This window comes from Crinia signifera, chromosome 6, assembly GCF_055691185.1.
Source record: "Crinia signifera chromosome 6, ASM5569118v1, whole genome shotgun sequence".
NCBI classification, from domain to species: domain Eukaryota; kingdom Metazoa; phylum Chordata; class Amphibia; order Anura; family Myobatrachidae; genus Crinia; species Crinia signifera.
Window position 1 is genome coordinate 271,760,224 of NC_139222.1, and position 24,958 is coordinate 271,785,181.

At 47.6% G+C, this 24,958-nt stretch overlaps 1 protein-coding gene across 1 annotated transcript; it reads right to left on the bottom strand.

Annotated features, from left to right (window-relative positions):
- Positions 1–2,025: 2,025 nt before the first annotated feature.
- On the bottom strand, positions 2,026–23,198 carry LOC146007283 (uncharacterized). Its single transcript, XM_083145629.1, has 12 exons — positions 22,732–23,198; positions 20,615–20,721; positions 17,226–17,265; positions 16,192–16,225; positions 15,543–15,611; positions 14,651–14,809; positions 13,495–13,566; positions 8,325–8,387; positions 7,418–7,516; positions 6,516–6,640; positions 4,298–4,409; positions 2,026–2,652 (listed from the first exon to the last, which is right to left on the bottom strand). The coding sequence occupies exons 1-12, from the start codon at positions 22,914–22,916 to the stop codon at positions 2,524–2,526; spliced, it is 1,194 nt and encodes a 397-aa protein (XP_083001755.1). The 5' UTR covers positions 22,917–23,198; the 3' UTR covers positions 2,026–2,523.
- Positions 23,199–24,958: the final 1,760 nt, after the last annotated feature.

The following is a 24,958-nucleotide window of genomic DNA, read 5'->3' on the forward strand; positions in this document are numbered from 1 at the left end:
CTACGCAGCTCTTTTTATGATTTTCACTTCTGTATATAAATATATATGCGAAACAACATCATTAAAATGCATTAATATAAGTACTTGACAATTGCGCAGAATAATTATGTGAAGAAATGTTTTTCTCAATTGATTATAAAGTCCTGTATAGTTCTATGACCATTACGTAACGTCATTTCCGGAAACTACATAATCAAGTATCATGGGAGATGTAGTCCGTCTAACAAACAAGTAGTTCTGAATGGTCTCTTTTTGATCACTTTGTAAGCAATTAAGAGTGGGCACAGCGATTTCTAATATAAACACAATTATGTACCGCTAGAGATTGAAACATACTTCGCAATATCAGGATTGCATTTGTCTATGTGAGCGCTCTAACATAATACAACGATACGTCACTTCCGGCGACGCTCAATGTTGCCGGGGTGACGGAACAACACTGAGAGTATCAGTAACTTAGTATAACGATACGTCACTTCCGGTGACGCTCATTGTTGCCGGGGAAACTGAATAACACTGGTGATAGGAGATACTTCCGGCTAGGTCTCCACGTATTAGTGAGAGACGCAGGGAATTGAGATTAAGCTACAGTGACATACTGAATGGTGTGGTGTCCGATTATACATATATACATGATTAAGGATAAGGTAATACACCGATTGTTTGATTACAACCTTTATCCACCTCTGTGGCTATTATATATTTTGATTGGCCAATTATTAACATGTGATACAAAACATGTGACTATTGATTAGCATAAGATGATGTAATGGTTTAAACCCGGAAGTGATTCAATGGGTCATCTGTGTTAAAATACGAAAATATACTGTTATACAGTTCGTTTTTGAATTATTTGCAAAATATTAGAAGAATTAGGTCTGTCTCCATCTGGTCCATTATGCTTTTTATTGTTGTTTTTATTTTATTATGAGTGAATCAATTAATTATGCTAAATACTCCCAGAGGACACTGGGTATAAATATGTGGTTGATACACATGGCAGCATACCTTGATAAAGCTGGTGTAAGGCCAGCGAAACGCGTAGGTGCTGTGTTATTGGCTGGTTCCAGATCCAAGGACCTACATTGAAGGATCTACCTGCTTAATCGACTGCCCAATTTATCCCTCCTTTTGGATGTCTACGGCTCAATTTCCAGGAAAAAGTTATTATCATAGCCACGAGGTTGTAGGTGAGCTTACAACAACCAGCTCCTCCCTCGCTGTGGCACACTTGGATTACAAATCGCCGTACTTGGGACTCCAGCTCAAATCGGGATTAATTGGAAGGACAGTGCAGGTTCAATCCCCCCTTGCCTTGGGACTGCTCCTATAAACGTGAGATCTGGCAACCTTATTATTTTTAAACCAACATTTTTTTATATATATATTTTTTGTCTATTTTTATGATTATTATAAGTTTGAAATGTTATACCACACAGGTATTAATAAATAAGTGTAATTTTTACCTTTAAAATTGATTCACTCATTTAATCAACAGCGCTGCTATTTCTCTGTAAATTTTCTTGTTACCTTCTATAGTGCTTTACAGTCAGTGCCCCAGTGGAGTTTACAATCTATATTCCCTACCATATGTACACGCACACAGACATTCTAGGGGTAATTTTGCTGGGAGCCAATTAGCCTACCAGTATATTTTTGAATTTTGGGTGGAAACCGGAGTACCCAGATGAAAGCCACTCAAGCACGTGGAGAATATACAAGCTCCGCACAGTTAGGGCCATGATGGGTATTGAACCCATGACCTCAGTGCTGTGATGCAGTATTTGCCATATACCATCGATGATTTTGAACCATCGATAGTTGACGGCCATCCTTAATTCAAATCATGGCTGAGAGCTCTCTGAGCCAATCAGCGGCCACCCGTTAATTTGAACGGGAGTTTTAAAATGTCCTGTCCACCCGCCGCTACCATTCAAATAACTAGGCAGCTGCTGATTGGCTAAGAGAGATCAAGCGTGAAACAGGCCCTGTAAGAAAAGAAAAATGATAAGCAAAACGCACATTTTGTATTTAATATACACAAATTCCATCCAGCTCTACGTGACCACCATTGTTCCCATACACAGTAAAATATATTTAATTAACACTGATAGTACAATAAAATAGGGGAAGCAAGTGACCCATATTCTTGAAACAATTTTTGAGTCTCAGAAATTCTGCTGCCACTTCTCATATAATTTCCACATAATTAAATAATTAAAAATATATACATTAATGCTTAATGTACATTTGCAATCCATAGATCATAAGTTTTTTTTGTTTTTTTTTTAAATACATGAGCCACATCTGTATGAATGACAAGCAAATTACTGCTGAAAGGAGAAATCAATATTAATTTAATTTTACATCTGTTGTTCCCCTCTGATCGCTACAAGGAAACACTATGGACGTCTGGCGCCGCTCCTATAGGACACACTGTGCAGACACGTCATTGGTGCTCCTATGGCTGTAACCATGGTTACAGAGTCTGTGTTGTCACTGGGATAAAGTTTTCATTTGCGTTTAACGTTTAAAGAGTTCTTTGCGGATCCTCTGGCCGGTCAAAGGCTTTTTCTTTTTGTGATATTTCTTTAATTGCTCTTGGAAGTCCCGGTGTAGCATGCTCACGTAGCCTTGTGGTTCACAGAGACACTGAAGGAGAAATACAACTCTTGTTAGAACAGGAACGTCATCACAAAGTCACGGGTTTTGCCCTGGCTGCCCCGACAAGTAGCCTGGTCGGGGCAGGGATTACACCCCTATAACCGGACACCCCATGTCTCTGATACTATCTCATGTGTCTGTGAGACTGCACTGGCATCACTGTGACTGTCAGTGAATTCCTATTTGTTTTGGAGGGAGGTGACCCTCTCTTAGGTGTTGACATATGTCAGCTGCTGCATACCCTCCAACATTGGAAGGGCAGAAATCGGTACACATTGGGAAAGGGGCGTGGCCATGGGCAAACGGGGCGGGTCACATCCACTTTCCAAATGTGTACTGGGCATTGGAAACAAAAGGTTAACAATCATTTTGAATGTATAAATAACTTGTGTACCCCAGTTTGTGCTCAGTTGAGCCTGACCCTGCTGCGCTTCATCCGGCGGCTTCGAATCCCGCCATGGGCGCGTCCCTGCTGCTGCTGCACTGCATTGCACAGCCTCTTGCTTCCGGACGATTTATATCAACGGCGCATGCAGCGGGCGTCCTATTCCGCATCATTGACATAGACAGCCCTGCGGGACCAGGTCCTGATTACGCGGCTCCAAGCGCGCTGGCTGCCGGGAGATGCAAGGCACCACTGGGAACGGGTGCTGCAAGAATTTCCTCTTTACACCGCCACGGGGCCCGATCCGACCAGCGCAGCCACCTCAAACTGGTGGAGTGGCTGCCGGAATCGTTGTAATCGGTACAATCGGTACATTTATTTTTAGCCAGTACAGACCGTTAAAAAAAACGGTACTGTACCGGCTAAATCGGTACAGTTGGAGGGTATGCTTCTGCGCTTGAGGGTGATATGCTCTTTTTAGTTTGCCTGTTGTATCTCATGCATGAGTTAGTCACCGGTAGCTACCATACAGTATATATGTGAATAAGGGGCTTATGTATTAAGCCTTAAAAAGAGATAAACGCAAGGGTAATAAAGAGAGATAAACGTTCAGCCAATCACCTCCTAAATGCCATGTTACAGACTGTTTGAACAATGGCAATTAAGGCCCCCATACACTAGCAATATTTGGGCTGATTTGACTCGATCTCAACGGTATTGGCGGTTCCGTGCACATCGGATCGGACCCCACAGATTGAACCCGATGCACATAAAATTCATCAGCGGCACATCGCGGGTGCTTTTTTAGCACCCACGATGTAGTGGGTCCGATCCGTAGGTGTGTGCCAGCGGTGAAGCAGGTGGACAGTGGTGGGTGCCATGGGGCGGGCGGTGGCGGGTGCTGAGCAGCGGCAGGTACCGGGCGACGGGACGGGAAGCAGCAGCAGAATTTAAAAAAATATTTTCAAAAGACTGACTGGCCGCTGATTGGCTGTCAGAATTCTGGTGGTCCAAACTCGCATAAAAGTGCTCGCTGCCACAAAGGCCTAATCAGCAATTGTCTGTGAATTTGAGCTGAAACTAGCCCGCGAAAGTAATGAGATTGGGTGCTACTGCCGGGGTTGCAACGCCGCAGCAACGGCACATCGCAACCTTCGCGAGCAGTTGGATTGCGCCCTCAGTATGTCAGATCTTAATACAATCATAATATTTTCACTTTTATTTATCTTTCTTAAAAGAAGTACGTACCTTAAACTTTTCATAAAACTCTTTATAACCGCCCTTTAGCAGGTAGAGTTCAGGATAGTACAAATGTGGATATGTGTTTTCTTGTCGGTCCAGATTTCTTAAAGCACGACACCTTCAACGACAACGAGGGATAGGCAATTATAATATAACTAAGCATTCTGTAAGATCAAGTTTACTTCAGTGATTATGGGATGGCCATCGACCATCATCGATGGTTTATGGCCGATGTCGAATAGTTTTGCCACTGATGTGGGAGAACCAGATGGTTTCCCACCATCGATGTAAAGCTTAAACGAATAGTTTCATTTTTGCTTTTTTCCCTAAAGTGCCGGGACACGGAGCATAGCTCCGCCCCCGACATCTGCAAAGCCCCGCCCCCACATTTTGATTGGCACACAGGCCACTTCAATCACAGAAAATGGATGACCATCGATATACAAAAACATCGATGGTCATCCATTGAATAGTTATACACTATCGATGGTCAGTGGCACTTTTGCCATCGATGGCAAAGGCAATGATGGCCATCCCTACAGTGATTATACCATACTACTTTCCTGATGACTGCGGGAGACAACTAATTATGCAGCGCTGCAGACACTTATGGCGCCTTCTTAAATACAGTCTAAAACAGGGTTGCCGACCCTCCCGGAATTTGCGGGAGTCTCCCGAAAATCGGGTCCTTCCTCCCGGCCCCAGGAAGGGTGGGCAACCCTCCCGGAATCAGGGGGACCCCCACTGAGCCCCCCGATCGCGGCTCCGCGGGTCTCAGGGGAGGGTGCGGAGCTAAAACGGCACAATCGTGACGTTTTAGCCCCGCCCCCTCCATGGATAGCTGTTATTTCGGTTATTTGTTGTAATGGGGGCGGGGCTTAATGACGTCACATTTAAGCCCCACCCCCAAAACGCGTAATGCAAGAATCCTCTCCGGGCTTCTCCCGGAGAGGATTTTTTGAAAGTCGGCAACCCTGGTCTAAAAAATAATAGTAATAATCTTCCAGCCAGACCCATCTCCTCTTATAGTTCACTTTGGGTGTCATGTATAAAGCATTGGAGAGAGACAAAGTACCAGTCAGCTAGCTCTGAGCTGTCAATATCAGACAGACTCGCTGGGATCTCAATTGTATCTTCATCTAGCCCGACATACTTGTCTACTTTAAATGTCTCCTCTCCAGGAGAAGCCCAGAGAGGAGACTCTGCAGCTTTTCCGGGAGGAGGGGTTTGCCATCATTAAGCCCCCACCCCCTTTCCTATAGATGCCGTGATTTGCAGCTCTTCGGGGAGGGGGTGGTACTAAATTACGTGATTTGCGTCATTTTAGCCCCGCCCCCTCCCCAAAGGAGGAGGTATTTGGCCAGTAGAAGTTGAGGGGGCTGTTGCAAAGGACCCGATTTCAGGGATCCTCCCGGCCATTCCGGTAGGGTAGGAAAGTATGTGGCACGATATTAAATTCACCCCTAGCAATGTAAAATGGGATGAGTGGAGAGTGGAAGTGTTGCCCTTAGCAACCCGATTGTAGTCCCGACAGTGGACACTGGTTCCCATTCCCAGCAATGGGGACTGTATCGCTTTCTCCATCTATAGATGGTCTAAGGCAGGCATGTCCAAACTATGGCCCTCCAGCTCCTGTGCAACTACAATTCCCATCATGCATTGCATACCCTCCAACATGACCCATTCCATTAGGTACAAAATTGTCTGTTCCTGGACTTCCTTACCAGTGGCAGTTACACAGGTGGGGCTCCAGCTCAGTCCAAAATTCAAAGAGGGGGGTATATCAACAGTCAGTGAGTCCAGGACAGTGATGTTTGGGATGGCAGCTGGTGTGGCTCCCCTTTTTGAATATTGGACTGTGCTGCAGGCTCACATCTGCAACTGCCACTGGCAGGGAAGTCCAGCAACAGACCATTTTGTAATGGAATGGGTCATGTTGGAGGGTATGGCATTGTCACAGTTTTGCTATTAGGGAATGCTAAAACGATGGCAAGGCATGCTGGGATGTGTCGTTTCACAACAGCTGGAGGGCCACAGTTTGGGACATGCCTGGTCTAAGGGTTTCTCCATGATTACTAGTAAGCTAATCTGTTTGCCACATATTGAGGTGACACCATAGCCCCGTGTAGCGTCAGTGCTATTGTACTTATATATTTCCCTGTATGTTTCTCTCTGGATGTATGTATGATTGATAAGTACAGTAATGGCAGCTGGTTGTACACACAGTTTTGGCGCCCTCTCGGAGGAGAATTCGCAGTGAAAGATCAGCACCCTCCGACAGTGGGACGGACAGGGGTCCTTCAGGAAATATTCCGATATCTGATCTTCTCTGTGTAGATTCCAGGCTCCCTGTGTACAGCAAGTATATCATTATATATAGACTTGTATAAGAGAAATGTCATAGGCAGCGATATTGTGATAATAGTAAACCATAAGTGGAAGTTACGGGGGTTGGGATCATTTGGTCTACAGCATGATGGTTGACAGTCATGAGGTCGACATGGGAAAAAAAGGTCGACATGGGAAAAAGGTTGACATGGTTCTAGGCCGTTAGTTCGACAGGTTGTTAGTTCAACAGGTCATCAGTTCGACTATGTCTGGGTCGACAGTCAAAAGGTCGACATGGGGTTTTTCACTGTTTTTGACCTGAATGTCAACACAGCCATCATGGACACGTTTAAAGTGCACTGCATCCCCTCGCATCACTCGCTGCGCTCGCAATGCGTCGGCACACTCTTTTATTCCACCACCACGCCCTAGTGGATGGTAGGGCATGAAATACCGCCTGTCGGCACATGTCAGCTCAAAAAACAGTGAAAAACCCCATGTCGACCTTTTCTCTGTCGACCTAGACACTGTCGAACTAATGACCTGTGGAACTAACGACTGGTCGAACTAATTACATTTTGACCTAGAACCGTGTCGACCTTTTCCCATGTCGACCTAGACCCATGTCGACATTTTCCCATGTTGGCCTAATGGTGTCGTCCTAATGACTGTCGACCATCATGCTGTAGACCATATGACCGCATCCCCAGTTACGGACATACTGAGACTTTCTCAGTTACTTCAGACACTTATAAAGGAGAGTACGCGCTACAAATGCTGACAGTCCATATACTGCACCTTGATACATCCCCCGGCATACTCATAAGGATAACGACAGTCCACGATGTGGAAAATCTGTATAATGTCTTTATATCCTCCGCTGAGCAGATGGGCCAGCTGGGTATAAGGAGACAGAGATAATAACAGGATTGTAGGCCCCGGGCAAAGCAATGCATTTGGGGCCCCTACACACAATTCACATAAAAAAGTAAACAAGAAACAAATCATATCATGCCCCTCCTGTGTTCCTGTGTCATCTCCCCACTTGCTCCTATACAGTTAAGCACTCTGATTGGTGTATAGTTACTGCCATCCACCAATCAGCATGCTTACAGCCATTCACTGTCTGCTGGCTTGGAGGCAAATAAAGAATGCTGGACTCTGATTGGTGGATAGCACCAGCCATCTACCAAACAGCATGCTGACAGCCATTCAATATCTGGCTACAAACTGGGCAGCAGGTAGAGAATGCTGGACTCTGATTGGTGGATAGCTGCAGACATCTACCAATCAGCATGCTGACAGCCATTCAATATCTGGCTACAAACTGGGCGGCAGGTAGAGAATGCTGGATTCTGATTGGTGGATAGCACCAGCCATCTACCAATCAGCATGCTGACACCCATTCACTGTTTAGCTGCAGAATGGGAAGCAGGAAGTGCTGCCTAGTCACTAGGTTGACCACTAATGGTTGACAGTGGTCGACACCTTGAAATGGTCAACATACCCAAGGTCAATATTAACAAAAGGTCGACACCTTGAAATGGTCGACATACCCAGGGTCAACATGAACAAAATGTCGACACAAGCTTATGGTCGACATAGACATAGTTGACATGAATAATGTCGACATGAGTTTTTTACTTTTTTGGGGGGCTCCATCTAGTTCATGCGTCATCCATTAGTAATGATTTGGATCACTTACTGTGTCACTTGTTATATATTTAAGGTCCTGGTGTTTGCCCTTTTCCACCGGAAGACAATATGGCTGCAAACAATAAAACAAAACGTATTAGACATTCAAGGAAGGCAGAATTTACTGGCAGCCAATGGCGGTGCAAGCTGAACTTGGCGACGGTAACTGGCAGATATCTGCCCAATGCCGGCTGCAGACGTCAGCTGGGGTTTAATATCTGCACCAAATCCATTAAAAAAATTTCAACCTGGAAAAGCCATATTATACAAGGGATGCAAACAGTGGGGTCACAGGGAGGGTGCGGTCCGTACACAGGTGTCACCCTCAGAGGGGCTCTTCTGTAGTAACAGGAGCCAGGAGCTGCAGTGTGTTATTCTCCTACGGCACCTGGCTTCTGTACCAGAGGAAGAGCCGGCACTGCAGACAGCCTAGCCTCCGGGGGGCAGCAAACATCTCTAGGGATGCAAACAGTGGCGGGGGGGGGGGGGGGGGGGGGGGGGCTGTACAGTCTAAGCAGGTACGTCAATATTTTCAATTCTCCCACTCCACCACGAACGAGCCAATAGGAGCTTGCGGTCCGGCAGCCAATCAGTAGTGGCATTGGTGGTATTGGTGGCCGCTCCTGATTGGCTGCCGGAGCCGCGGTCCAGCGGGAGAATTTAAAATATCGACAGAGTCATACCTGCTTTGCTTAGGCTATACAGCAGGGCAGCGCACAGCTCTTTCTGCCCGGCTGTCATTTCTTTAAATTGTCTGCAGCTGGCGGTCTAATAGGTGGTCCGGACCACCCCTTAGATTTGTCTATGCTCAGAATGGCGATAGCCCAGGGATGCGAAGCACTGCTGCCTGATGTTGATTGGAGATTCCTGCTATGGTCCCCCTTTGGTACATCAGGGCGATACTTAATATTTAGCCGCAAATATTGTTTGATTTATGCGATCTGCTCCTACCTCCAATCACTGTCTTTACAGCTCCCTCTCTCCATATCCAGCTAGGGATGGCCATCAACCATCGATTATTAAAATCAGCGATGGTTTATGGCCGATGTCAAATACTTTTGCCATCGATGGGGGAGAACCAGATGGTTTCCCCTCCATCGATAGCACAGCAAAACCGAGGTGACGGGACACGGAGCATAGCTCCACCCTCCGACAACCCTGAAGCCCTGCCCCCACGTTCTGATTGACCCACAGGCCAGTCAGTCAAAGAAAATGGATGACCATCAATAGGTAAAAGTATCGATTGTCAGCCATTACATAGGTTGTTACTATCGATGTCTGGATGCAGTATCGCCATCGATGGCAACCATCCATGGTGACTGCACCGATTGCCATCCCTATATCCAGCAAGTTTGAAACAGATCACGCCGCAGGGAGCCTGAGGACGGCGGCAGGCAGGGAGATGGAAGTCTCCCTGCCTGCCCCAGAACGTTTGTGGGGGGGAGGTGGGCTCCCAGAATGCCAGGCAGCACAGGCTGCCCCCCGGGGGTGCCAGCAGGGGACCGGGTATATTCACTACACCCGATCATGCATATGTAATGATCGGGTGAAGTGAATATATGAATATCTAATATAGCGGCTCGGCTCCCGGCCCCCTCCTGGCTGCTCTGTGTAAAAAAAAATAATAATATTTTTTTTTAAATTAAATATATATTAATGTGCTTATAGCACATGAATAAAAAAAGCATGCCCCTCCTCAGAATAAAATTCCAGATTTTTTGACACCAATTGTAAAAAAACAAAAGGTACTTGTGAGTTATCCGGGCGCCCGATGTGGTCATCGCATGCCATTATAATAAGGCATACGATGCGATGCGATGCGACGCGTTTTCCCATCGCGTCGCATCGCGTCGCATCGTATGCCTTATTATAATGGCATGCGATGCGACGCGACGCGATGTTAACACTTCCCGCCCATTTTTAAACCCGCCCTCTGGCACATCTGGCAGAAAATCAGTGTGAGGTAGTTTCCAGAGGAGAGAGCAAGTGATTTACAGAGAGAGCAAGTGATTTACAGTGTTGGTGTATATTTGTGAGGTGAATTTTTGGACATTTGCCCCAATATTGCCCCATTTGGCCCCTTACACCTGCCCCATTTTGGCCCTTACACCATAATTCCCAAAATGGCTTTGGTTGATGGCATCTTCAGCCTCCCAAAAACTGAGGAAGAGACAGTCGTATTCCTGCAGGAGAAAGGGCTGCTCCCATCGTCAGCCACATGCCCAAATGGCCACCCTATGCGCCTGTCCCTAAAAGAGCGCAAATGGCGCTGCTACATTAAAAGTTGCAGCAAAAAGCAGAGTCTGCGGGCCTCCCTATTCTACCCTGGGTGCAGGCTGCCGTTCATGACTATCCTGCGCTTCATCTACTGCTGGTGCGATGAACTGACTTCAATAGAGTTCTGTGCTAAGAACTTAAAACTATGCAACAAAAGCACCATATTTTATAACGCATTGATGCGGGAGGCATGCCAATGCGACTTGATGGCACAGCCTCAACGGCAGATTGGAGGACCAGGGCAAATGGTGGAGGTGGACGAAACACTGTTTGTGAAACGCCAAGCCAATGTTGGCAGAGTTCTCCCACAACAGTGGGTGTTCGGAGGAGTGTGCCGGGAGACAGGGGACTGTTTCATGGTCGCAGTTGCCAAGCGAGATGCTCCCACTCTCCTCAGTGCAATTGTGGAGCACGTGGCGCCTGGCAGCACCATTGTCAGTGATTGCTGGCGCGCCTACCAAACTCCTGAACTGGAGCGGGCTGGTTACAGCCACTTGCGGGTGAATCATCGGTACAATTTTGTAGACCCAGAGACTGGTGCACACACCCAGAACATTGAGAGACTGTGGGGTTGTGCAAAATGGCGCAACAAACGCCAGCGGGGCACAGCCCGCCATCACCTTGATTCCTACATGCAGGAGTTCGTGTGGCGAAAGTGCCTGGCGGGAGACAGCGCATTTGACCGCATTCTGCATGCGCTCACGTTACTTGATAAATAATGATGTTGATTGATTATTGTGTGCTTTGTGATTGATTGTTATTCTAATTTATTTTGTTAATATGTTAATTACACAGTTATTCCCTTTAATTCAGTTGTCCTTAATGTGTCAGATATGAATGATATTGATGAATGATATTGGATGCTCACAGCCACTCCACTATCAACGTGAACCCGAAGCGTGGCGAGCGCAGCGAGCCCGCGAGGGGCAGCGGTACGCGTCCTCCGACCTTTTCATGCCCTACTATCCACTAGGGCGTGGAGTGAGAATATAATAGTGTGGCGAGCGCAGCGAGCCACCGAGCCCGAAGCGTGGCGAGCGCAGCGAGCCCCGCGAGGGGACACGGATACCTTCACAGGTAAGCGCGTCCCTTCGCGGGCTTCCCAGGTGTCCACGTCGCCGTGGACACCTGGGAAGCCCGCGAAGGGACGCGCTTACCTGTGAAGGTATCCGTGTCCCCTCGCGGGGCTCGCTGCGCTCGCCACGCTTCGGGCTCGGTGGCTCGCTGCGCTCGCCACACTATTATATTCTCACTCCACGCCCTAGTGGATAGTAGGGCATGAAAAGGTCGGAGGACGCGTACCGCCGCCCCTCGCGGGCTCGCTGCGCTCGCCACGCTTCGGGTTCACGTTGATAGTGGAGTGGCGGTAACAATTGGGGATGGGACTGACATTGTGTCACTTTTTGTGACACTTTATGGGGGTTTTGCCCTGCTAAAATCGGGTGCTGTCGCATCGCATCGCATCGCATGCCATGTGGTTAACATGCGATGCGACGTGATCACTTTACATGGTACCCGATGTAAAATCGGGTTCGGGTGCTGATCTCGTCGCGTCGCATCGCATGCCATTTGGTTAACATACGATGCCATGCGATGCGACGCGATGCGTATACGACCAAAAATCGGGCGCCCGGATAACTCACAAGTACCAAACAAAACACTTTATTTTAAAAGTTCACCTTCCACTTCACCATAAAAAGATAGCGATTGCTACTCGGTGAATCATGGCGAAAAAAACCTTGAAATGTATTCGCCATCTGGTCATTGAATAGGGTGATTCACCGCAGGGCCGGCGCTACCCACTCAGCAGCTCCTGCAAAGCAGGGAGGCGCCATGCTGAGAAGGCGCTGTCTCCCTCCCTGCTCTGCTAAAGCTGCCTCAGCCCTCACTGTCACTGCCTCCTGCACGCCGCGCCCACATTGCCTGTCTGGCAGCGGGCGGGCGTCAGCATAAAGAGCTGCTTCCTGCACCGCGAGTGCACACAGCCTACACGCCGCCCGCAGTGCCTGTCTGACAGCGGGCAGCAGTATGGAGAGGCTGAGCAGCTCCCTGCACCGCGCACACACGGTCCTCCTCCTGCGACCTGCCCCCTCTTCCTCACGGACACTTGCGCTGAGGCATGTAGCGCTGTCTGTGAATGCCTGGATGACATGTCATGTCCACATCCGCCCCCTACCCATTGCTCCCTGTGCCTGTCAGCTGTCAATCAAATGACGAACAGGCAGCAGCGCCACCTCCCCTTCCTTCCCTCTTCTCAGTGTGCTGTACCAGTGCCGCTGCCAGTCCTCAACACTCCGCCCCTCTATCTCCTCCCCTCTTCTTCCATCTCCTCCTTCTCTCCCCTCCTTTCCCCCTCAGTCATGAGTGCTGCACATACTTTTTTGTACTGGTTTCGGATCGCATCGCACACACATTGCATGCATGCCGTGCGATGCGATCTAGCCCATAACGTATGCGATTCTCGCAGCATGTATGGGCACCTTTAGTGCCTGCAACATTTTGCGGACACAGCACTGAGATGGTGTATGCATACATGTACATGCACCTGAGATCCTCCATAGGACTGCATGTTGCATACACTCCCACAATCGAGCTGCAGCTTGTTGCAATGGCAATGTGAAAGGGCGCAAAATGTATGGTTTGCAGGAGGGCGCCGGACACCCTAGCACCGGCCCTGATTCACCGTTTTAGTCAGAAATTCGCCTTACAGCACAAAATCGCCATAAAAAGGAGCAATTTGGTTGGTCGTGTGGCCTCTAGTGGTCACTGGTGGTAATTCACCTAAAAAAAGGTGAGTAGTTAGGCTTCTTTATATAGAGATATGCGGATCTATAGCTATTGTAGTTTTACTAAATATTTTGACTGGTGCATTGAAAGATCTTTCTGATTAATTCTCCACGTACTTTAGAGAAATCTCCAATGAGGGCATCATTTTCCTGGTCTTCATCATTCAACGTTGGGCTGATGTCACTCATCTATATCAAGCGGTGGGAAGAGGTGATAACATAACAGAACGCATGGTGATAGTCATGTACACAGGGCCTGTATTCAGGTTTGTAAGTACAGCAAAAAAGCATGCAATCTGGGAAAGAACCATGTTCCTCTGCAGGTGGGGCTGCAACTTCATCTCCCTGAAGTTGCAGGAAACTCCTGTTTTTTGGGTAGTCCCCTGCATCCCCAGAAGAGTGGCTGGCTCTCCCGTATCCTTATCTACTTTTTCCTATTGAAGCTGGCAGGATGGAGAGATGAACAGGGAAATCCAGGCACCGTACGCAGGGTGCGGGATTAAATGATGTAATTTTAGCCCCACCCCCTTGTCACAGAAATGCAGTTTCACAATTTTGGAGGTGGGGCTTAAGGACGTGAGTGGCCACTGCCGCCCCCCTGAAGCCTGCCTAAGCATCTTCTCTCTTGGCTTCTCCCAGTGATGAGTTATTTAAAGTAGGTAAATATGTGCAATATGCAGAGAGTTAGATTTGTTTGGGGTGTGTTTATGCAAAAGCAGTCAGTATTTACCCTGCACAGAAAAAAAATTCTAAATGTTTGTGCTCCCCTTGAATGGCAAAATGGTTTGGTCCTAACACAAAGTTAATAGTTTTTTATTTACTTACAAACATGAACCAGACCCAGAATCATATGGATGCAACAGCTACAACATGGTGAAAGGCTAAGGCAGGCATGTCCAAACTATGGCCCTCCAGCTGTTGTGAAACTACAAGTCCCATCATGCCTTGCCACAGTTTTGCTATTAGGGAATGCTGAAACTATGGCAAGGCATGCTGGGATGTGTAGTTTCCCAATAACTGGAGGGCCACAGTTTGGACATGCCTGTGATAGGGAATGTGGGATATACACGCTATATTGCGCTGCCACACCCTTTCTCTCTCCCGCCCGACCCCGCATTGTCAGTGACCACGCCACATGATTGCAGATGGAGTCTCCTTCTACAACCATTGATTACAAAGGGACCCTTAGGGAAATGTAACCCACAGCGATAACGTGTGTAACCCACAGCGATAACGTGTGTAACCCACAGCGATAACGTGAGCTACGTGTTACCGAAAACCTCCTGATCTCATAACGCTCTGTATTTTCTGTCCGGCTGCCGCTTCGCCGTCTGTCATGGACGTGTTTAGCTTTCAGTGACCTCTGGGCTTTCTGTTCTGCAACAGCCTCAGGGCTGTGGAATAGGTCGGACAGCTTCATTCGTGAACTTTTCTAGGGAGGAAAATAATATATACATATCAGAGGTAGGTAGTTACAGTGAGACGTCCATTAATGCAGGGCTGGCGTAAGAGCCGCATATTCCTGGGGGACGAAAATGGTTAAGGGTCGGAGCTGTGGCCTGTGCTGTGTGGGTGTGGCCTGCACAGTGTGGGCATCATCTGTGCTTTGTGGGTGTGGCCAGGGCTGCCGAGAGGGGGGGGAAGCAGGTACTAATTACCCGGGCACAGGTCCAACCCCCCTCTTCCCCCTCCGTCCCTCCCGGGCAGCACACACCTACAGCATGTGCTGTTCTGACAGCAGGCTCAGCATGAATGCCTCACTGACATGCTGTAGGTGTGTGCTGCTGCTGCTAAGGGGTGGGGGAGGGTGACAATAACACTCCCCCCTCAACTTTAAAGTGTTTTTTTCTCCCTCCCCCCTAATCATTTTTGGGGTGTGGCCTAACCGCGGGAAGTGGCCATGCCTCCAGCAATTAGGCCACACCCCCAAAATTTTACTGGGGCCCAGGCATACCTCTCTGGGTGGCCCTGGGCGTGGCCAGTACTAAATTGCAACTGCAAGGAATTTGCACCCACCCCTGAATTAGGCCCCTAGTATGGTGTAATGCAGCAGGCCGCCACATGCAGAGAAGAGATAGGATGCTGTGGCTCTGTGGGGAAGAGATAGGATGCTGTGGCTCTGTGGGGAAGCGATAGGATGCTGTGGCTCTGCGGGGAATTTGTACCTTTCTCATGTCTTGGTGACGTTCACTCTCACACTCATTGTCTCTCACATTTACTTTTTTTCCTGGATTCTAAATACAAAAGTAAAAAAAAAGAAAAACCTTGTTAAGACTTAATTATTCCACTGTTTATGAAATGCTGACTATAGATGGGAGGCGGAAAAAGGTATATAACAGCAGAGTGGCACAGTGGCTAGCATTACTGCCTCACAGCACTGAGCTAAATTTCCCACCAAAGCTTTATCTGTGTAGAGTTTGGATGTCCTCCCCGTGTTATTTTGGGTTTGCTCCAGAAATCATAAGGGCACATTAAGTATTGCGTATGTGCGTCAAAGTGGCAGGAATTGATGTGAAGAGATATTCCCAGTAAGCGCAGTGTAATAAGGGCGAAAGAACGTTGCTTAGCGACCGACTCTGTATGAGGCCCATGGAGAGAGGGAGCTGTGAAGACATAGATTGGAGGCAGGAGCAGATAGGGACTGGGGGTGGAGACAGTGGAGTGCTTGTGGGCTAAAAACGGTCACAGCTCAAAATGAATGTCAAAACTGTCACAGCCCAAAGTGAAAGTACATTGCGGGAGCCGTCATTTTGACCAGTAAATAAATAAAACATGTATGAATCCACGTAGAAAGCTGCAGCAGAGGGCACTCACCGGCTTCCAGATGCTGGATTCAAGAGAGGAATCACTGCAAGATGAATGAAACAGGCATGAAGTACATCATTTTGTATCGTCAGGTTACTTACATCTCATTCTGAGGGGGGAGAGGTGCCAAAACTTGGCTTGCGATAACATGGAAAGAGATAAAGTACCAAGTAGTCAGCTCCCAACTGTCATTTTACCGGCTGTGTTTGAATGATGCCAGTTATACACTGATTGGGTAGTACTTTAGCTCCCTCTCCAAGTTTAAATACATGTCCCCCCTATGTTGTCATGTTATTTACCCCTCAATCTTGTCTCTGGTTGGAAACGTAGATGCTTCCTCAGAGGAGGGGGGCTCGTGTGCCGTCTCTGTGCATGAGCTGATGCATGTGCACTGAAAGGCTGTGCCAGAGTCGTCTGCTGTGCATGCACACATCTCCAGTAAAATGGCGCCGGTGCCATTTTCCCAGTGATTTCTTTATGAAAGGGAATATCTATGGTAATATTTTCACAGCGATTTCACCCGTTCCCGACGGATAGGTCTAAATCGGATGCCTTCAATGTCCCCTCTGGTGCATTGCACGGTCCTGTCTGACCTCCGACGGCAGGGAACCGGGGTCAAGTACAATACATCATGTATCGCATGCGATCCTGCCACCCGGGAAGGTACCGGGCGGCTCGCAGGGGAATGGATGGCCATACACTGCTGCAGTAGTGTATGGCCACCTTTAGGCTTCCCTCCCTCCACTGCCCGTGTGCTGAAGGCGATTGCAAATCGGGTCTGCAAATGTGTATTTTCGCCCATGCGCATACCCGCAACATCGGTCCCCGGCGCGAATACACTGGGGACCGAGTCTTACGGAATTAGGCCCTAAGATAAGTATCAGGGTGGCAGAAAATTGCAGGGTTTGGTGCCATCAAAGGCCGTTTAAGTAAGAGAAGAAAAAGCACATGAGGTCGGAGGGCCCTGCTCGTGAGAGCTTACATTCTAAAGGGGAGGGGCAGACAGCCAGGAGTGACACAGAAGGGGTAGACTCGACTCTTACCTTGAATTGAGTCTCTGTGGAGTGGACTCACTTGGGTATACTAATATAATAAAATAAAGATAGATTGGCGTTAGTGTAATAATAGTAAAACATACTATAATCTTCACAGGATGATTATATAAAGCCTACTGTTTGCAATTTTGATATGCTGATCCCGGCGGTACCCATCTCTGGCACATGGCAGGAGATGTGTTATTAGCTTCCGCCCCAGAACCAGGCCCACTTTATCGATTATTTATTTATACGTGATTTTCTATGCACGGATCTGTGCCCCCGGCTTCTCTGACTTTGGGATTAGGAAACGGAACCAAGAATTGGTCCAAGTATTACTCTGCCCAAAACTCAATACAAAGGGTAGTATTCAATGCCGCGGCGCATGGCTGGCAAGGGGGTTAAACGGCATGGATAGCAGAAAACCGGGGATCCTCGCTGTTTAACCCCCTTGCCGGCCGCTATCTGTATTCAACGTCCTGGGGGAATCCTCACTGTCACAGGACAGCGAGGATTCCCCCAAACGGCAAGACCCGCAGCTAATGCTGCGGTTCTCGCTGCTTCTGCAGCCGCATACGCCAATTCCCCCTCCCTCCAAAGACGGAGCAAGGGGGAATCGGCGTATGCGCGCGCGGGGGGGGGGGGGCAGTTGAATACTCGCTCGCTGTCACCGCTCGCCACCGGCATTGAATACTACCCTGAGCAGTAAATTAATCTTGTTGCCCATAACAACCAATCAGATTTTGGTTATTATCCTCTAGAACAGGCTTGTCCAACCTGCGGCCCTCCAGATGTGCTAAAACTACACATCCCAGCATGCCTTGCCACAATTTGGCTATTAAGAAATGCTAGAATGATGGCAATGCATGCTGGGATGTGTAGTTTTAGCACATTTGGAGGGCTGCAGGTTGGACATGCCTGCTCTAGAAGGTTTTAGAATCTGCTACGAGCAACATCTCTCACTTTTCAAATCACACATTTTAGTAAATTGACTGCTTGTGGAGGCGGCTGGTTGGATCCCAAAAGATAAAGTGCAAATGTGTGGAGTGGCAGTTGGGGGCAAGAGGGTGTGGCAGCTTCTGACGCGTTTCGCTGTCACTCAAGGACAGCTTTTTCAAACGCATTTGCACTTTATCTTTTGGGATCCAACCAGCCGCCTCCACCAGTGGACCGGATAATACATCTACAGTGCCATAATTGGTCTTTTCCTCATGTTCCAGCAATAAGGGATGATACAGCGAACACGCTATCCAAAAAGGATGTAAAGATCTCCCAAAGGAACCTACCAAAAGGACTGTACCGGTAACTATACCTCAACTAAACATTCCTTGGATAAGGGAAGTTTGTTATCTCCTGTTTTACCAACTGGTCCCTTGCTTTACCATCTGACGGCATCAATAGGAGCGGATCCCCCTCTCCCCCCCCCCCCCCCCCCCCCGAAAAACATATCGCTACAAGTGGCCTGGCGGGCAGTGAGCTTTGTTTTTAATCCATAATTTTTAATGAAATTTAACATGTATGTGTACCAATAAATGTAATTTTCTTTTCCAAAATCCTCATTGGTTATAGCTCTACCTTTTTCTCTGTTTTTCCTCTTTTTATTTTGGGACCCACTCAGTCCCATTGGTAGCTGCTTTACAGAACACCCCTTGACAGCGCCCATACACAGTAGCTTCAGTCTTTCTTTAAAATCCCGGATCCAACCTGGCTTGGAACCATGGGGTTTATTCTAGTTTCTGACAAAATCCTTCTTAGATGGACAAAACCATGTGCACTGCAGGGGGGCAGATGTAACATGTGCAGATAGAATTAGATTTGGGTGAGTTATTTTGTTTCTGTGCAGGGTAAATACTGACTGCTTTATTTTACACTGCAATATAGATCTCACTTTGAAGAAAAACCCCACCCAAATCTAATTCTCTCTGCACAAGTTACATCTGCCCCACCCGCAGTGCACATGGTTTTGTCCATCTAAGAAGGATTTTGTCAGAAAGAATGAACTAGAATAACCCCCCATGTTCGGATGCGAGATTTGGGTGTAAAAGGGGTATAAGTAATGATTTAGATTTGCCTCAACCTCTATTCGCTGTTATATATATTTTTCACGCAGAAGATGATTCAATGTTGAGATTATTGGGCTACCTATGTGGTATCATGCGTGTTTTCGCGCTGTGTATGGAAGGTATTCAGACTTGATCACTGTGTATGCGTATGGCCTGTAGTACGCATGCACCGGCCTTCCTGCAAAAAAGTCATGTGACGGCAACTCTGTCCCTGATCAGCCGGCTTGTATAGCAGCCGCCGTGTAAGTGGTCAGAGCACTGACTGCACAAAGTGGAGAAGCATTCGATGGAGGGCAGTGTGTGAATGGATTTGCAGTTAATCGCCGATCCAGCTAATATTCGCAAGCTGTGCTAAGCCATTGCTCATCCCATTGAGTCTGCAGAGCCCACGCTGGGGTCTAACGTTACAGAGACTGTCATACGGTACCTGTAGTGTCTGCGGACAGCCTGCTAATAGGAGACATCGAGTCACTGACCCTGCTGTGTACAGTCACTGACCTGAGCGTTCCACAGTTCCCATGGCAGTGTGCAGAGCCCACGCTGGTGTCTAACGTTACAGAGACTGTCACACAGCACCTGCAGTGTCTGGGCACAGCCTGCTAATAGGATACATCGAGTCACTGACCCAGCTGTGTACAGTCACTGACCTGAGCGTTCCGGGATACGGTCATTGGGTCTACAGCAAGTTGGTCAACAAGCGTTGCGTCGACAACGTTAGGTCGACATGGTTCTAGGTGGACATGGGTTTAGGTCGACAGTTCATTATGTCGACACAAGAATTAAATCAACAGGATCTAAGTCGACAGTCAAAAGGTCAACATGCGGTTTTCATTGTTTTTTGAGCCGACATGTGCCGACAGGCGGTATTGCATGCCCTAACATTCACTAGGGTGTGGTGGGAGAATAAAATAGTGTGCCGAGCGTAGCCAGGCACCGTGCCCGAAGCATTGCAAGTGAAGCGAGCGATGCAGTGCATTGGAAACTGTGTCCATGGCTGTGTCGACATTCGGGAAAAAAAAACAGTGAAAAACCCCATGTCGACCTTTTGACTGTTGACCTAGACCCTGTCGACCTATTGCTTGTGTCAACCTATTGACCTGTCGACCTAAACCCATGTTGACCTTTCCCCATGTCGACCTAACGGTGTCGACCTAATGGTTGTCGACCAACTTGCTATAGACCAAACGATCCCAGCCCAGCGTTCCGTGGTTCCCATGCAGAGCCCACCCTGGTGTCTAACATTACAGAGACTGTCATACAGTACCTGCAGTGTCTGGGGCCATCCTGCTAATAGGAGACATCGACTCACTGACCCTGCTGTGTACAATCACTGACCTGAGCGTTCCGCGGTTCCCATGGCAGGCTGCAGAGTGCTTGGTGTCTCAGTAGGGCTGGGATTCTGGGAGTCTGGGGACAGTTTCAGTCTTCTCCTTGGAGTTATACTGAAGAAATATAACAAAGGACTTAATTAAGGATTGTTGTGGGTGAGCAAACTCAGAGCGCTGGCAACCATTCAGTTGGCAGTTAATCCAGGTGTGAATCCGCATTGTGCATCCCAATAGTGTTTGCGGAAACTGAGAGGGAATTATCACTTGTCAGGTTACTCGGCCCCCAATCACAGCAGCTAAATAGTGAAACTCCACTAATCTTACAATTTCCATACTGCTGAGAGTCAAACAGATACACTGTAAACTCTGCAAACATGGCGTATAATTGAGGATTATTGTGATAAATACAACGGGATACAGTCATTTGGTCTACAGCATCATGGTCGACAAGCATTGGGTTAACACCATTGGGTCGACATGCAGACAGGTCGACTTGTGTCTAGGTTGACATGGATTTAGGTCGACGTGGCTTTATGTCGACATGGCTTTAGGTCGACGTGTCTAGGTCGACATGGCTTTAGGTCGACGGGTCATAAGGTTCACATATGCATTAGGCCGACATAGGTTAGGTCGACAGTCAAAAGATGGACATGGGATTTTTGACTGTTGTCGACAGACGGTATTGTGTGCCCTACCATCCACTAGAGCTTGGAGGGAGAATAAAATAGTGTGCCCGAAACATGGCGTCATTTTTTGGGGGAAAAACAGCGAAAAACACCATGTCGACCTTTTCAAGGTCGACCTTACCCATGTCAACCTTTTGCCGACATGGGTTTTTTGCTGTCGACCTAAGCCCATGTCGACCTAACGCCATGTTGACCTAGACCCATGTCGACCTTTCAGAATGTCGACAATGCTTGTAGACCAACTTGCTGTAGACAAAACAATCCCAACCCAATCCAATTAGGTGCGAGCTTGTTTCATGAAACTTGCAACATTGCATGAATTCCTGAGAATGCGAGATCCAATCAGAAGTCCTGCTTAGGACTCTACCCCCGTGACACTGCTAAATATTGCAGTTGGGAAGGAAGGTTCCATTCACACATTGAACGGGCATTCAAAGGGAGGAAACAGTGCAGGAGCTGAGCAATCCCACAGAAGCGCGGACGTACCACTGGTGTTATTTTATTGTAAGAACCATCAATAAATCCTTTGCACTTGGCTCCTGTTATAAAGGTCGACACGGTCAAAAGGTTGACTCAAGCAAAAGGTTGACGTGAAAAAGGTCAACATGTTTTTATCCGACTTGTTCATACTTTACCATCCCGGTGGGCATAGAAGAAGAACATAATAGTGCACCGAGCGCAACACACGCCGTGCGAGTGGACATTCAGGCCCATTCGTTTGGGTCCGAATTCGTCCCCGTCCGCGATGTTGCTCTGAGCAACCTTACATCGGCGTGGAAGTTACACATCATTCGATGGTCGGAGATGCTTATAGAAAACATCCATTCGCAGCCAGCGCGAACGTACTCGCCTGGCGAATGGTGGGCCGGCGTTCCACCATTCGCAAGTCAGGATGTGGTTGACTCGCAAGGATGCGACTTCACATCTGAGGGATTCAACCGGAATAACCCCAGAAAGTACCAGCCAATCAGCTCCTAATTGTCATTTCTCAAACACATCCTGTTACATGGCAGTTGGGAGCTAATTGGCTGGTACTTTATCTCTGTTTGGGCGGGATGCACCAAATTGTTAAATGCATGGATTGTTAATCATTTATTTATTATTTATTAACAGTTTCTTATATAGCGCAGCTATTGTGCTTTACAATAGGAATCGCATTCGGAAATGCGGTAAAAAAACAAACAAACAAACAGAAATTTAGTTTTTTACCGCATTTTCACTTTAGCACATCCGCCCCTTTATCTCTCTCCACTTTATCACTTAGGCTTAATTCTTCTGGCCCGCTGTGTCAATATTTGCATGGTTTTCCGTTATGGTGTATTTTCTTATAATGCATCCATATTGAAACGCTATGGAATATGCTGGCGCTATATAAGTAGATGCTAATAATAACAGTCAGGCATACAGCAGGTACATTCCGGATGCAAGAACACTTTACCTGCCTGTGCAGTTCAGATGTCCTATGTCCCCAGACAGATCCGTGACAGGTGACAATCCCAGGTCAGGTGAGAAGGTCAGGACCTCGTCCACACTGCAGTCAGGGCTCCCAGCCTCAGTCCTGTTGCAGATGGGCTGCAGAATATCCTTCTCCTGCGGATCCGCGTCCCCTATAGCGTAATACATTGCGGTGCTGGTGGTGCATAAATGTGTGTTGTTGCTCCTCAGTCACTGTAGCATCGCACACAGCGGAATGTGTGTTTGTGTTTAGTTCTCTGCCTAACAAAGGCTTTGATGTGTTGCTTGTTTGAAAGTCCCTCTCTGTCAACTCATAATGAATTGCTCCTGGTGACAGTATCTACAACAAGCAGAGCTCAGACAGCTGACTAGTCCTGTGGGAGCTTAGTGAAGCCATAAGTCTCTATGGCCTGTTTGGGGGGGAGGGACTACACAACTAAGGATGCTATAACAGGCACTAATTACTGACTATTCAATGTACTACGCAGAGAAGCCGGGAATCCTAAAGGTCCTCCGCTTATCAACGACAAATGTCATTGAAACCTTTGTGCTTAATTTTGTTCCTGTCAAGGGCTCTACTTCATAGTTGTACGCTATTCCGATGTTCACGCAATTGAACGATTAGCTCAATTGCGTGAACATCGGAATAACTTTATTTATTTAACGCACACATACAGTATTCTGCAGAGCGGTACAGAGAATATTTGACATTCACATTAGTCTCTGCCGCAGTGGAGCTTACAATCTATATTCCCTACCACATATACACGCACACACGTTCATTCTAGGGTTAAATGTTGTGTTGGGAGTCCTACCAGTATACTTATGGATTGTGGGAGGAAACCGGAGTACCCGAAGGAAACCCACGCAAGTATGGGGAGAATATACAAACTCCACACAGTTAGGGCCATGGTGCTGTGAGGCAGTAATGCTAACCATTACACCGTCCATGCTGCCTTGGAAAGAAAAGCACTGTTATGCCCAGTTTAAATGTCTGCCAGGATATGCTGGTGCATGTAGAACCACAAGTGCCAACATATCCTGGCATACAGAGCCTGCTGGCACTTGCAGCCCACCTGAAGCCTAATATACTACCTTAGAGGTATAAGACTAATGCAGGGGCTCATGCAGGGCTGGATTAAGAGGGCTGGATTAATTCCTAAAATTGAAAAAGCCGCCTGAGCGCGGCGAAATGCGTCTTGTGAGGAGCTATTCAGAAGTGTTGACAGCTGAGGACCGGCGGGGAACACTGACAGCATTGGACCGAGAGGAAACATCTGCCATATCGGCTTGAACCAACCCGCGGCAACCCGATTCCTGCAGCTGACACATTTAGCCGGCAAACGGAGTTTCATCCGGCAGTAACCACACACGGTGGCTTGTGCGCCTGACAGCAGCGCACCCAAGAGCGGCTGTCACCTGCTGCTCACCCTTTGGAGTATCGTGCAGTCCGGCTGCAGTCAGATCCACTGGCCGGACAAAGCAAGTGTGGAAAACCTCACAAAAGGTACTGTGACCTAATAAATAACACACTGAGCAATTTACATGTCAGATGGTCACAGGAGGTTGCGTTGCCAAATAAAAGACTGACCTTTATATAAAAATATCACCATTTAAGGAAAGGACTTTACCTAAGGCTTGCTGGAAAGGATTTTTTCTTTCACTAAGTGAGTGTGATCTGTTGGATACACTTGCCAACCTCAACGCCCCACTTGTCCTAAAAAGGAACTGGTAACTATATTTACAAACCTTATGCACTTGCATCTGAATGGCTTTTTAAAATAATTGTGGTTATTGTGCATGCATGCATCATTGTTTTATTGTTTATTTATACATATGTTTTTATGGTTTCTTGTGATATTTGGTAAATAAATTGTTTTAAGCGTACAGAAGGCGCCTACTGGTTCTTTTCCTTTGTGCACCTTGTATTGAGGGCGGCATCCCTCTACCAGAGGGCAGCTATCTGTAAACATCACAGCACACCTGTCCCTAACGCTCAAAAACCCTGCTGCTATTTTCTGGATTAAGAGGGGGCTCAGGGAGGTCAGTACCCCTGGGCCCCCCCCTCTATCTTGGACCCCCTCTGGTCGGCATGTATTTTTCAAAAAAAGCTAAAGGTTTTGTGCATGGCAGTGGGGTAGTGCTGCAGTTTCACATATCTGCCCATGTAACAATGATTAATGGTGCTGAGCATCGGGAGCCAAGGCACA